The 14727-nt window shown below is 40.4% G+C and overlaps 1 protein-coding gene and 1 pseudogene across 2 annotated transcripts in view; one reads left to right on the plus strand and one right to left on the minus strand.

The window, feature by feature from the left end:
- Positions 1 to 3623: 3623 nt before the first annotated feature.
- On the minus strand, positions 3624 to 3865 carry LOC136164012 (SS18-like protein 2 pseudogene; annotated as a pseudogene).
- A 5925-nt stretch (positions 3866 to 9790) lies between these two features.
- Positions 9791 to 14727, plus strand: part of THADA (THADA armadillo repeat containing) — a 325428-nt gene continuing 320491 nt past the window's right edge. For both annotated transcript variants that reach the window (XM_065929363.1, XM_065929364.1), the window contains exons 1-3: positions 9791 to 9902; positions 13495 to 13594; positions 13892 to 13986. In XM_065929363.1, the coding sequence (XP_065785435.1) occupies positions 13519 to 13594; positions 13892 to 13986 (171 nt within the window). In that variant the 5' untranslated portion in view covers positions 9791 to 9902; positions 13495 to 13518. The remainder of the gene's footprint in view (positions 9903 to 13494; positions 13595 to 13891; positions 13987 to 14727) is intronic.

Raw genomic sequence — 14727 nt, forward strand, 5'->3', positions numbered from 1 at the left:
TGGGTCTCTGACTCAATCCTTTCTCTTAACCTCAAGAAAAGTCAGTTTTCTCATTTGCACAATGGAGACAGTAATTAGCTGATATTAATACATTTGTATAAAGATTAAGAGAGCTCTCCTCTGCGGAGGGCTGAGAAGAGGTGTGGCTTGTGTTGAGTGCCCCATTAATGCTGGCTGTTACTATTATAGACCTGACCTTCCCTGGTTTCTCCTTGCTCAAGTCCCTCCTCTCTCAGGCAGGGAGAGCATCACCATGTTCTAAGCCAATTCTGACCAAAGGTGGCAAAAGCTCTGGCAATGTAAGTCTAGGCAAAGTAGGCTATAAGTGCTGACATTAGTGTGTGGCCAGAGAACTGGTACATTAGACACTAGGGTGGAGCATTCAGTTGAAAGGAGACTATTTTGCATGATATTTTAAAATAAAGTTAAATGGTCCTATTTTGTAGACTTTCTAACAGAAGTGCCCACAGAAGTGAACTGGGCTTTGCCTGAAAGGGGCAAGAGTGTTAACTATATTTCAAGTGAAGTAAAAGTTGCTCAGTCATGTCTGACTCTTTGTGACCCTATGGACTATACAGTCCATGGAATTCTTCAGGCCAGAATACTGGCGTGGGTAGCCTTTCCCTCCTCCAGGGATCTTCCCAATGCAGGAATCTAACCCAGGTCTCCCACATTGCAGGCAGATTTTTTTTTTTTACCAGCTGAGCCACAAGGGAAGCCCAAAAAGGTACTTGCTTGCTGCATATGACTTACGGCCATCTCTACCACACAGTGCATTCTATTCCCAACCCTGCAGAGTAACTCTGGTTTCCTCTCTGCCCTTTATTTATAGAACATAACTATATTTACTCATACCCCAAAATGCTCCAAGCAGCTATTCTGCAGGCTTTCAACTCAGTCCTGCCAGAGGAATAGGACTACTCCAGCATATTAACTTGAACCAGAATCCTAGAAATCAGCTCCAATTTTTGTCTTTCACCTACTGCTGTACTCAATCAGCCCACCCTGAGTTCTATTGACTGGGCCTCCTAGTCATTTTTTAACACCATTTAAGTTCCTTTCAAAGGTACTTCTACTATGTTCCACAAGTAGAACAGCTGAAAAAGGGTATTTGGGGTATTGAACAATATGTCTCCAAAACATTACCCCAAACTAGTCAATTTCTGTCCTCATGGCTGAAAGAACTTGTCAAAGGATTCTCATTATAGACACAGAAAATATGAATATGGAATAGTACACAGGTATATGGAAGCAGCCTATGTGTCTACTGACAGATGAATACACAAAGAAGATGTGGTGTGTGTGTGTGTTTGGGTGTGTATTAACATATACACACAATGGAATATTACTTGGCCATAAAAAGTGAAATATTGCCATCTTCAGCAACATGGATGGACCAAGAGAATATCATACTGAGTGAAGTAAGACAAAGTCAAATATTAGATAATATCACTTACATATGGAATCTAAAAAATAATACAAGCAAACTTATTTATAAAACAGGCCCATGGACAAAGAAAACAAACTTATGACTATCAAAGGGGAAGGGGGGAGGAGTAAATTAGGAATGTGGGATTAACAAATACACACTATTATATATAAAATGGATAAACAACAAGAACTTACTGTATAGCACAAGGAACTATATTCAATACTTCGTGATAACCTATATAGAAAAGAATCTGGAAAAGAATATGTATGTATAACTGAATCAATTACTTTTCTGTACTCTTAAAATTAATATTGTAAATCAACTATAGTTTAAAAAAAAACACACAATCTTTACCTTTTCCAAGAAATTCTGTTTTACAAGCTTTGTTTTCTTCCCTCACAGGACCCAGCTGAGACCTACTCTTAAAATTTAAATCAAGCTTTCCATCCCTTCCTGTCCTAGAGATTTCCTCTCCAGATGTCCCAAAGAAACAGTGGTAGGTATCTACAAGTTTGCTCCTCTGAAGAGATTTTGTTGTTGTTTAGTTGCTAAGTCATGTTGGACTCTTTTGCAACCCCACGAACTCTAACTCTCTAGGCTCCTCTGTCCATGGGATATCCCAGGTAAGAATACTAGAGTGGGTTGCCATTTCCTTCTCTATGGGATCTTCCTGACCCAGGGATAAAACTCCCATCTCCTGCATTGGCAAGTGGATTCTTTACCACTGGGCCACCTAATTTTTAAATTACTCACTGAAATTTTTTAAAGCTTAAATATGTGATTTTTTATGTAAAAAAAATTATATGCACCCATATGAATTTTAAAAACATAATATTGAGCAATTTTTATAAACAAAATAATTTTCTATTTGAATGTGGTATTTCAAAATAAATATATCATTTAAACTGAGCTGACAAGTTTTTCTAACATAATTCTGGGTAGGAAGTTAATAACCTAAAATCTATTTGTAAATACTTGTTTTATGTATCTTTCTGGATGAATTCTATAATCCACGTGAAAAAATATGCTATCATTCAAACAGTGCTGAAATAAACAACTTGGTAAGTGAATGCCCCTGTAATTTCACCCCCAGAAAAATCAGTCGACATATGGTGAACATTCATCCTGGCTGAACTCCTTATTAAAAGCCAAAAATAATTCTGTAGTTTGCTGCCACACAGTGGTAAAGTAAGCATCACTACACATGAACAAGGGAAAGAACTTGATGGTCTATTATTCCAAGCTAACAAGGAGATCCAATCAATCCATCCTAAAGGAGATCAGTCCTGGGTGTTCATTAGAAGGACCGATGTTGAAGCTGAAACTCCAATACTTTGGCCACCTGATGCGAAGAGCTGACACATTTGAAAAGACCCTGATGCTCAGAAAGATTGAGGGCAGGAGGAGAAGGGGACAACAGAGGGTGAGATGGTTGGACGGCATCACTGACTCTATGGTCATGAGTTTGGGTAAACTCCGGGAGTTGGTGATGGACAGGGAGGCCTGGCCTGCTGCAGTCCATGGGGTCACAAAGAGTCGGACACAACTGAGTGACTGAATTGAACTGAACTGAACAAGTATTTGGTGAGTTACACTGGGCACTGTTCTAGTCAACAAGGACCTAAGAATGGCTCCTGTCTTGGAAAAGTTCATAAATTAGTAGGAATACTGGCAAGGATACAAATAACTAGCATGTCTCAACAAAGTGACAATGCCGAGACAAAACTACTGGTAGAAAAAACCAAGAACTTCTCTATCACACATATGAAATTTCACTGAAGAGGTGATATGTGAGATGGATCTTCGAAGTGTGAGAAAGTTTCTTGGGTGAAAATAGACCTTCTGAGCAGACAGCATAGTACAATGCATGAAAGATCAGTGCTTTTAGGAAATATTGAGAAGGTCTCATAAATTGGAGCCTGGTATATGGGGAAGGAAAGAAAGAGTACATAGAAGACAGTCAATATGTGCTCTTAGGTAGGGAAGGGATAAGATCAGAATCCTTACTTATAATAAACCTAGGTTTTTTTTTTAAGGGAATTTGCTTAATTATTAAAATAAATATTACACTAAGCATAGTTAATTCTGTGACTTTCTTCACATTTTTTTCAGAGTCACAGAAGTTGCATTTATGTTTTAAGCAGTTGAGATGGTAAAGATTCTGTCTCTACTTCATAGGAAATAATTACATTCAATGACTCCTCACAACAGCCATTGGTTTTGAAGCACTGGTTGGGCTGGCATCTGTGATGGTAGCCAAATAAATGAGATTTCTATGCAACACATGCTGGTACTGGGTGCACTTGTTTGCCAGGCTTTTGTTCTGATACTCACGATAGAGCAGATCAGCTGGTCATTCTCCTTTAGGACCCATTGGATCATTTTGATTGACTTTTGCTCTGTTAGCCAGTCTGGTATGAAGGTTGCTGTCATCCATGCCCCATGAATCCCTGCGCATCTGGTAAACCTAGCCTCATGATTAAATTCTGTGGCTGTCTTCTATGAAAATGTATGTCATTAAAGGCAAGTAAGTTTGTAAAAACACATGTAAGAACATTTAAGTGTTTCTATAAGGTCTACTGTGGAAATTATAATCAAACAACTCATAAATAATTTCTTAGTTGTGATCCATTAGTCAGTATATTTTAAGTATTAAGAAAAATTTGCAGATGTGTTATAGACAGTGGCAGCTACCCTCTAAAGTGGCCCCCCAGTTACACTGGCCTTCTGGCATTTATGTTGGTGTAGTCCCCTCTCACAATGACCAGTACAATGAGTAGGGCTGACCTTTGTAATCAGTACTGTATTACTGAGATCGCATGTGACTTCTGTGGCTGGGCCATATAAACCACTGAAGCTTCTACCTTGCTCTTTCTGGGGAAGGCCAGCTACTGTGTTGTGAGAATGCTCAAGTAGCTTGGGGGAGAGGCCCACACAGGGAATAACTAGGGCCTTTTATTAACAACAAACACCACTGAATTAAGTTATCTTAGAAATGGATCCTCTAGCCCGAGGGTACACCTTTGGATAACTGCAAACTCCTCAGAGACCTCTGGCCAGAAGGACTGAGCCAAGTAGCTGCTGAATTTCTGACCCGCAGAAACTGTGAGATAAAAAGTGTTAATAGTGTTTATGGGCTTCCCTGGTGACTCAGACGGTAAAGAATCTGACTGCAATGCGGGAGACCTGGGTTCGATCCCTGGGTTGGGATGATCCCCTGGAGGACGACGGCATGGCAACCCACTCCAGCATCTTGCCTGGAGACTCCCCATGGATAGAGGAGCCTGGGGGGCTACAGTCCATGGGGTCGTAAAGAGTTGGACATGACTGAGCGACTAAGCACAGCACAATAGTGTTTTAGACATTAAGTTCAGGAATCATTTATTATGTATCAATACGTAAGTAATAGAAGCATCATGCTTTCTTTCATTGACTTGGGGACAAACTTACATTACCAAATAACATTTTTATTATATTAACAAAGAACAAAATACATTAACAAACAATAAATCATATTCATAGCTCTAGTATATGCTTTTGGATTTCATTTTACACATGAAACTATTAAACAGGGATTATTATGAGGGATTCCTTAATTACATAAATCACCAAGCATTGCTGGCAGCTGATCATAAAGTATACCTTTTTAGGATGTGGTGACTGATAGACTATTATGATTTTCGGTTATGGAAAACAACACCTATAGGAGATACCCACAACTGGAGTGAAGTTTATGAACAAATATTAAATGAATAGGCAATTGGTTTTAAAAGGTCAAATTTTAATTATCCAAATGTAAAAGAAGTAAAAAAATCATTATGTATGAAAATGTATCATTAAATTAAATAAGTAAAAAAATACTCCCCTAATTGAGGGAATTTCTACCTGCTTTAACAGGTACATATTTAAACTACACTTAAAACCCAGATATACTAATAACTTTTCATGATTTTTTGTAGTCCACACTTTCACAATAAGATGCCACTTATGTGTTTTCTTTTATACTTTTATACATTAAGGATTACTGTGTCTTCAAAAATTCCCTTGGAATACGTCTTTACTAATAAAATATATAGCCACTTAAAAAATGGTTCATAGCCCAAATTCATGCTATGTTCTGAAAAATCTCAAGCAGAGAATTTAAAATAGTCTCAAGTTGGGCTTCCCAGGTGGTGCAAACTGTAAAGAACCTGCTTGCCAAAGCAGGAGGTGCAAGAGATGTGGGTTCGAACCCTTCTGGAGTTTGAAGATCTTCTGGAGTAGTAAGTGGCAACCCAAGTATTCTTGCCTGGAAAACAGCATTCAGCCTGCTGGGCTGCAGTCCATGGGGTCACAGACATGACTGAGTGAGCACTTACAAGCTGGCAATGCAAGGTGACTACAAAAAAAAAATTTCTTTTCCAAACATGTTACTCTTTCAGTCTTTAAAACCTGAACTTTCTCTTGCCTCTATTTCCCTTAAACTTACACTCCATTTATTTGCCCCTGTGTCCTAGAAGCACTGGAGTTGTCTCTGCCTGATCTCATCACTGTCAGTTCCTTTCCTCCCAGCCTCTTTTACACCCATTCCAGCCCACTCTGAGCAAACTTTTGCTCCATCAGTCTATGAATGGCAACTTTATCCTTCCAGTTGCTCAGATCAGAAATCTTGGAATCATCTTTAACTCCTCTTTTCCTCATACCCTATTTTATCTTTCAGGAAATCCTGTTGGCTTACTTCCAAATCATATCCGGAATTTGTCTCTTCACTCACTGGTCTTCCCACTTCTGCTAAAGTCTAGTCTCAACAAAGTAGGTCCAGTGGCTCTTTGTAGATTAATTCTATCACTTCCTGCTCAAAATGACTCCCCACTTCACTTAAAGTCCTTGTAAGACTTTACATAATGGAAACTCCCTTGTTTCATCCCCTGTAACATATACCTTTGCTCACTTGGCTCCAGCCACACTGGCCTCCTTGTGGTTCTTACACACCAACCTCCTGCCCTGATACCACTGCAGTGGCTGTTCCCTCCACACAGAATTTTTTTAAATCTTTACTCCAGGAGGCCTACACTGACCACTCTAAAATGGCAACAAATCTCCCCACAGTCCATTCTCATCTTCTATTTCCCCTGTTTTCTCAATGGCAGTTACTGCCTTTTCACATACAAGTTTGTTGTGTTTGTTTGCCTCCAAGATCATGCTCTAATTTTGTGGGGGAAGAGTCACAATGTCTGCCCCTTAATTTCAAATGGTTGGGCCAAAATTTAAAAAGGGTTGGAATTCAGATCATTAGGATGCTAATTTCAGTGACTTCAAAACATATACTGAAAAAAGGGAAACACTTAAAAAGGGTGTTAAAATACAAAACTCAACCAAGTAAATTTGAAGATCTAATTGGCTTTATTCAATGATTCAAGGATCAGGCAGCATCCCACCTAGATAATAGGCAGGCACTCCATAAGTGGTACAAAACGGGAAGCTTCTATAGAAATGACACGGGACAAGGAGGTTAATAATAAAAGAAAAGAAAGGATTGTTTCAGGAAAGGTTACCTCTCTAGTGCTGTTTAGAAATTCCATTCTTGAGACAGGCTGAAACTGCAATGAAATCTTAGTTTGCAATGAAGTTTGGGGCTAGTGGCTCCACCCTGGGCCTGTTCTTTCTTTCTTTCTTCTTTTTTTTAAAAACCATGGTTAAGATGGTAAATTTTGTTTTGCGTATTTTACCACAACTTAAAAAAAAAAGACAGAAAATATCAGCGCACATAGCTCCTATAGAGTAATAAACAGTTCAAGAAATTTTTCTTTCAGTTACAGTGTATGAGTATTCAGGTGTAGTTGGTTTAAGGTACAATGCATTTCTTACTATCAGTCCCAATCAAAATTAGAAAAAAAAACTGATACAGAGAAAGTTCTACACACACTCATCAGCTGACACATACAAGAGAGTTCACAGCAGCATTGTTAGAGGAAAAGCTGGAACCTATCCAAATTTCGAGAGGAGAATGGATAAATGTGGTATATTAAACAATGGAATAGGTGGCACTAGTGGTAAAGTACCCTCCTGCCAACACAGGAGACATAAGAGACTCGGGTTCAATCCCTGGATCGGATCCCTGGAGAAGGAAATGGCAACCCACTATAGTATTCTTGCCTGAAGAATCCCATGGACAGAGAAGCCTGGTGGGTTACAGTCCATGGGGTTATAAACAGTTGGACACGACTGAGGTGACTTAGCACATGAATGAAATAACTACAGGAACCTGCTTTTCTGTGGATGCCAAAAGCAATGATGAGAGAAGCAAAGTCCTGGAGAAAACGAACCGATTCCATAAATAAAGCTCAAAATCAAACAAAATAAGATATATTTAGTAATACATAAACAGGTGATACAATTACAAAGAAGAATAAAAGAAGGTGAGATAAAATTCAGAAAAGTCATGACTGAAAACTTAAAATCATTAACCTTGCTAAAGGTGTCGGGAAATTCAATGTTTATCAATATGTCCCAAATTAATTGCATTTGAATATAGATAGATGGGAATACCAGACCACCTGACCTGCCTCTTGAGAAACCTATATGAAGATCAGGAAGCAACAGTTAAAACTGGACATGGAACAACAGACAGGTTCCAAATAGGAAAAGGAGTACGTCAAGGCTGTATATTGTCACCCTGCTTATTTAACTTATACGCAGAGTACATCATGAGAAACACTGGGCTGGAAGAAGCACAAGGTGGAATCAAGATTGCCGGGAGAAATATCAATAACCTCAGATATGCAGATGACACAACCCTTATGGCAGAAAGTGAAGAGGAACTAAAGAGACTCTTGATGAAAGTGAAAGAGGAGAGTGAACAAGTTGGCTTAAAGCTCAACATTCAGAAAACTAAGATCATGGCATCCGGTCCCATCACTTCATGGCAGATAGATGGGGAAACAGTGGAAACAGTGTCAGATTTTAATTTTTTGGGGTCCAAAATCACTGCAGATGATGATTACAGCCATGAAATTAAAAGACACTCCTTGGAAGGAAAGTTATGACCAACCTAGATAGCATATTAAAAAGCAGAGACATTATTTTGCCAACAAAGGTCAGTCTAGTCAAGGCTATGGTTTTTCCAGTGATCATGTTGTATGCATGTGAAAGTTGGACTGTGAAGAAAGCTGAGCGCCGAAGAATTGATGCTTTTGAACTGTGGTGTTGGAGAAAACTCTTGAGAGTCCCTTGGACTCCAAGGAGATCCAACCAGTCCATCCTAAAGCAGATTAGTCCTGGGTGTCCATAGGAATGACTGATGCTGAAGCTACTTTGGCCACCTGATGCAAAGAGTTGACTCATTGGAAAAGACCCGGATGCTGGGAGGGATTGGGGGCAGGAAGAGAAGGGGACGACAGAGGATGAGATGGCTGGATGGCATCACTGACTCGATGGACATGAGTTTGAGTAATCTCTGGGAGTTGGTGATGGATAGGGAGGCCTGGAGTGCTGCAATTCATGGGGTCACAAAGAGTCGGACACGACTGAGTGACTGAACTGAACCGAACCGATAGATAGCCTCAGTTTTTATTTACTGATCTTATCGTCTCCCCACCCCACCCCCAGCTTCTAGAGTAGAGGTTGTTGTTGTTCAGTCGCTAAGCCCTGTCTGACTCTTTGCGACCCCAAAGACTGAAGCAAGCTAGGCTTCCCTTTCCTTCACTATCTCCTGGACTTTGCTCAAACTGATGGTAATTGAGTCCGTGATGCTAGAGTAAAAGTTGGCACCTACTTATTTATGCATTTTTTTAAAAAGTCTGAACAATCTGATAAAACGTGGTAATCGTGTTATTCAGTCACCTGAGACTTTGCAACCCCAAGGACTGTAGCCCAGCCAGGCTCCTTTGTCCATGGAATTCTCCAGGCAAGAATACTGGAGAGGGCTGCCATGCCCTCCTTTCATCATCTTAGTCAAAGTTCGAACAGTAGTTTCAGGGGACTGCCCGTCCCAGCCCCTACGCCATCTCAGAGGCTCGAAAGTCTTTAGGCTCCGGTTCTAGCGGCCCGGAGGCAGTTTTCTCCTCTCTGCGCTGAGGAGTCTGAGTGGGAGGAGAGTAAAACATCTGGATTAAGGCAAAAGTGCATCCAGGTACTCAGGGGTGTGGAGGCCACAGTGAGAGCTGCCCTAAACGGAAGGATGCGAGCGGCGCCTGGCCCTTCCAAGGCGGTAGGTGAAGCACTCCGCGCTCTCTTTAAAGTAGAGTCAAATAAAACTCACTAGCACCGGTTCCCGGGTGACATCAACACCTATCTGAACTCCTGATTGGAGGAGCTCCTGACTCAATTCTCGCGATGATGCTTCCTCCACGTTAATTATTTCGCTCCCTCGCCCTGACCCGGTAGTCGATTACAGACCACGCTGTGAGCTATCGAGACACCGTAGAACTAGACCAGTTTCTGGGACTCATCCTGACTGCGGCGACTCTTCTCAGACGCTCACGGGCACGAGGTTTGACTTCCAAGCGTCTTCTTTGCCAGAGCCGCGGTGCGCGACTCTCCACCGCTCGGCCACTTTACTAGGGCTGCCAGGGGCTGCACATCAATTCCCGTTCTTTGGTTACGCGAGAATTTGCCGGTTTGGAAACTGATTTCCGGAAGCTTAGGTCTCCATGGAGATAGCACTTTAACCCCTCCCCCCCTTGTCATTCCCTAGACTCCTCGTGGTTGGGAAATTGTCCACAGAATGTTTGCGGGAGTCAGCCAGAAAGGTGTAGGTTTCACTGGAGCAGCAATCATAAGGGAAGCAGCCAGTGGGTGCAGGAGGAATATAATTTACTGAGCATCTTCTGGCTACTTAAGGAGTGCCTTAAGGTGGGCACGAGGTTTTCCACTGTTGGGAGGACAAACGTTTGGGCATCCACTGAGCACGCATAAGCACCAAACCTCTTTGTGCAGCCTTGAGGGTTCCAAGATAAAATTCTGCGGCAGATTTGCTCACCATTCATCACAGAATCGTCTCCCATTTGCTTATCTCTATCCCTTCTAAGCTTTGTATATTGGTGACTTACCTAGGAAGTGACCCCTAGTGCTATTCCCCTTGATTTAATCATGTCGCTTTTCAAATTTTTACCTTGTCGATGCGTTTATAGCAGTGTCCATTTTTACTACCATTTTCTGTTAAGCGGTATTTCACTGCTGTATTAATTTCTTACTTTGCACAGGGACCATAAGTTCCTCAGTGTCAGGACTAGCTTGTCACTTGGATATAGAATTTACTTAAGAAGTCCACTTTTCTGCTGTTAAAAGTACACATACTTTTTAGAACATCACTGATAAATGTTTGTTACCTCATTAGTTTATTCATCAAAAATTTTTTAAAGACCTGATATATGTCAGGTACTGTTTTGGGAACTGATGATTAAAACAGTGAATACATCAGATTAAACTTGCTGCCTTCATTAAATTTATTACTAGGGGAGACATATATGCAAATAAACAAGTTCTTGTAAGTTCAGGTAGTAGTAAGCGCTATAAAGAAAATAAAGCAATAGAAATGACCTATATGTGAGTAGAAGTGGTGGAATTTTAAATAGAGTGTCCATGGAAGGCTTCTTAGAGGAGGTAATGTTTGGGAAGAGACCTGAATGGTGAGGAGTTGGCCTTGCAAAGATTTGGTGGAATAAGCCTAACAGTAGAGATATCAGGACGTGCAAAGTCCCCTAGATGGTCAAGAGAAGATTGATTTGAAATGAACTGCAGAGGAAGGAAGGGTCAGGTTATTTAGGGCCTCAAAGGCCAAAGTCTCAAATTTGTATTTTATTCTAAGTATAAATGAAAGCCCTTAGAAATTTTTAAGCAAGGGAGTAGTTAAATTTGAAAGAAATTGCTTTGATGACTGTGAAAAGAGTGAACTCTTCAGAGGCAGAATGGAAGTTTGGAGACCAATTGGGAGTTTATTGCAGTGATCCAGGTTAAAAGGGTTCATTGAATTTCTGTTTGGATATTCTCAGTGTTGGAAAGTTCTCTGAAAGGCAGCTCATTTTGAACCATAGATTTCTTCCTTTGTATTAAGCTGTAATTGGCCTCCCTGAAGCTTGCACTGACATCTCCTAATTCTATAGCCATCTAAGACAGAAGACATCTGGGACTTCCCTGGTTGTCCATTGGTTAGGACTCAGCGCTTTCACTGCTGTGGCCCTGGGTTCAGTCTCTGGTCCAGGGAACTGAGATCCTGAAAGCTGCGCAGCAATGTGGCCAAAAAAAAAAAACCAAAAACCATCACAACAAAAAAAAAACAGAACCCCGAAAACTATAGAATAAAATCTATTCCTCTTTCTCCCAATCAGTCCTCCAACAGCAGCTCTTTTAAGGCACTCATCCTGTCCTCTCTTCTCTAGGCCAAACACCTTTGGTTTACTGAACTGTTTTCTGAAGGGAGGTGCTGTCCAGGCCCTTCAGAAGTCTGGCTGTTCCTTGGAAAGTGAAAGTGAAAGTGGCTTAGTTGTGTCTGACTCTTTGCGACCCCATGAAAAGATACAGTCCATGGAATTCTCCAGGCCAGAGTACTGGAGTGTGTAGCCTTTCCCTTCTCCAGGGGATCTTCCCAACCCAGGGATCGAACCAAGGTCTCCTGCATTGCAGGCAGATTCTTTACCAGCTGAGCCACAAGAGAGACCTAAGAATACTGGAGTAGGTAGCCTGTCCCTTCTGCAGCAGATCTTCCTGACCCCTAACTGGGGTCTCCTGCATTGCAGGCAGATTCTTTACCAACTGAGCTATCAGGGAAACTTGGAAGCTCCATCATTTGCTACAGATCCTTAAAACATGGCTACTAGCACAGTACCTAATGCTCTCTACATTCCCTGACCTGTGAAGATGACCATCCCTTAGTCTAGCTGATTTCTAATGTGGTTTTTAAGTCATGTGTACTGTTGGCTTGTGGCTCACAAACCACATGTTGAATTGTTTTAAATCACATTTTATCTCTCTTACCTCCCCATCCTGTATTTCTGGGTATTATAAATCCTGTACTGCATTGCTCTTATCCAAAAGCAGCATTTTACATTTCTTTCTATTTCATCTTGGTAAGTTTATTCCAGTTGATTAGCCACTTTTTAAACCCTGATTCCATCATCCAACACATGCTCCTAGCTCTGTGTCTTTTCTTAATTCACTGTATTGTGTCCTCTAATGTCTACATGATAAACACCGCTAAAAGTTCTCAAGAAGAGAGCCCCATGTGGCATTTCCCTAGTTACTTGTCTTCAGACCACATGGTATTCTGAGTGTGTATCCTTTGTGTATCTTTGTTCACCCTATTGTGAATCCTGTTAGCTGAAACAAACTGTGTTTATTAGCCAAACGCAAACTCGCAGGGATAGTATGTGAAAGTTTCCTCTGTCAAATATTTTTCAGAAATCAAGATACAGCTTGTTAGGATACCTCCTGATCTATCAGTCCAAGAAGTCATGGAGGTTAGGTAGGCCTAGTATATTTTTGAAAAGCCGTTCTGGTTTCTTTGTTTAAAATGAAGGTTTGTTGTATTTAAATCCAAAGACTGGGTAGGTAAAAGTAACCTTAGACAATAATAAACTCTTCTTGAGTCTAAAAAAACTTTTTCAGGGCAGCAATCCTTAGGCCAGTAGTTTTAGCCTGTGGCAACTTTGCTCCCCAGGGGACATTTGACAATGACTGGAGACCTTTTTCAGTTGCCCCAACTTAGAGGAAGACGGATACTACTGGCATCTATCTAGTGGGCAGAGGCCATGTCCTACAGTGCTTGGCATGATACCCTGTAGCAAAGGATTACCTGGCGCCAAATGTCAGCAGCACGGAGTTCTTCAGTGCATTAGACAGTCTCTTTAAAAAAATACTTATTTTTATTTATTTATTTGTTTGTTTGTTTAGCTGTGCTGATCTTAGTTGCAGCACGCAGGATCTTTCTTCTTCATTGCAGATCCGCACTCTTAGTTGTGGCGTGTGGGATCTAGTTCCCTGACCAAGTATGGAACCCAGGCCCCTGCATTGGGAGCATGGAGTCTTAGCCACTGGACCACCGGGGAGGTCCTTCAGCAGTGTCTTAAAACTCTTCTTTCTTCTAGTGACTACTGTTAATTCTACTTAAAATGGGTGTAAAGAAGAAGAGAGAAACACAGGTTACTTCATTGACCGTTTGTCATCAGGACCTTGAAACTCTGAAAGGTAAGTGATTTCTGACTTAATTTGTTTATCTCTATTCTAGGTTGCAAGTGGTTTGTTTATCTCTGGGACTCCATATCACAGAATGTTCAAACTCTTGGAGTTTCATTTTTCCATGTTCTTTGCATTCAGTTTTGGATAGAAAATGGTTTTCTTAAACATCTGTCTTCAGTCTAAGTTCTCCTGGGTTTTATTTGTTTATAAATATTGAAATTTTATAGAACACATAACAAAGATAAACTCTTATCTGTATATTGTGAAATCACTGAAGAAATTTTTGTTTTGTTTTGTTTTATGTAGCCTTGGCTGATGTGGAAGGGCAAAATCTAGCCTCTTTGCTGTTGCATTGTGTACAGCTCACTGATGGAGTGTCACAGATCTGTTACGTTAAACAGGTAAGGCTGATCTGATGTTCATGGATGCATCTTGGAGGTTATCATGCTATTATGGACTTCTAAAATGAACTGAGCCACCAAGGAAGTCCTAAAATTAACTGATAATTTTTGACTCCTAATTATGTTTTTAAATTTGGAGTATATGTATGCTCCACACTGTTTGTTAGTTTCTACTGTACAGCAGAATTAATCATCCTTATATATATGTGTGTTGGTGTTTAGTCGCTAAGTCCTGTGGACTCTTTTGTACCCCATAGACTTTAACCTGCTAGGCTCTTCTGTCCATGGGATTTCCCAGTCAACAATACTGGATTTAGTTGCTATTGCTTTCTCCAGGCTCCTAATTATTTAATACTGAGGTATCATTAAAGAATAGGAATTTTTTTTCTATTCATTTTATGATTTTTTTTTATTCAAAGTGGCAATGTAAGCCATATTGAGGCTTTACCACTGTTGGAGTTGTATATAGGTAGGATAGTGAGATAATAGTGCATACCTTTTTGGTGGAGATAAATTAAAAAAATATTTCTTTCGATCTGGATCTTCAAAACTTTTTAGCAGATGCATTAAAAAGTTAACGTAAAATGTAAAAATTGTCCTTATCAGTGTTTTGATATTAGGATTTATCACTTGAACTTGCATAGTATTTTTTGGAAAGCAGTTAAATGTGTCATTGGCTTTCAGTAATGCTACAGAATTCCTGTACCTTAAGCCATTAACAAGTCAGTAATTTTCAGTGAA

The sequence above is a fragment of the Muntiacus reevesi genome, chromosome 3 (genome assembly GCF_963930625.1).
Source record: "Muntiacus reevesi chromosome 3, mMunRee1.1, whole genome shotgun sequence".
NCBI classification, from domain to species: domain Eukaryota; kingdom Metazoa; phylum Chordata; class Mammalia; order Artiodactyla; family Cervidae; genus Muntiacus; species Muntiacus reevesi.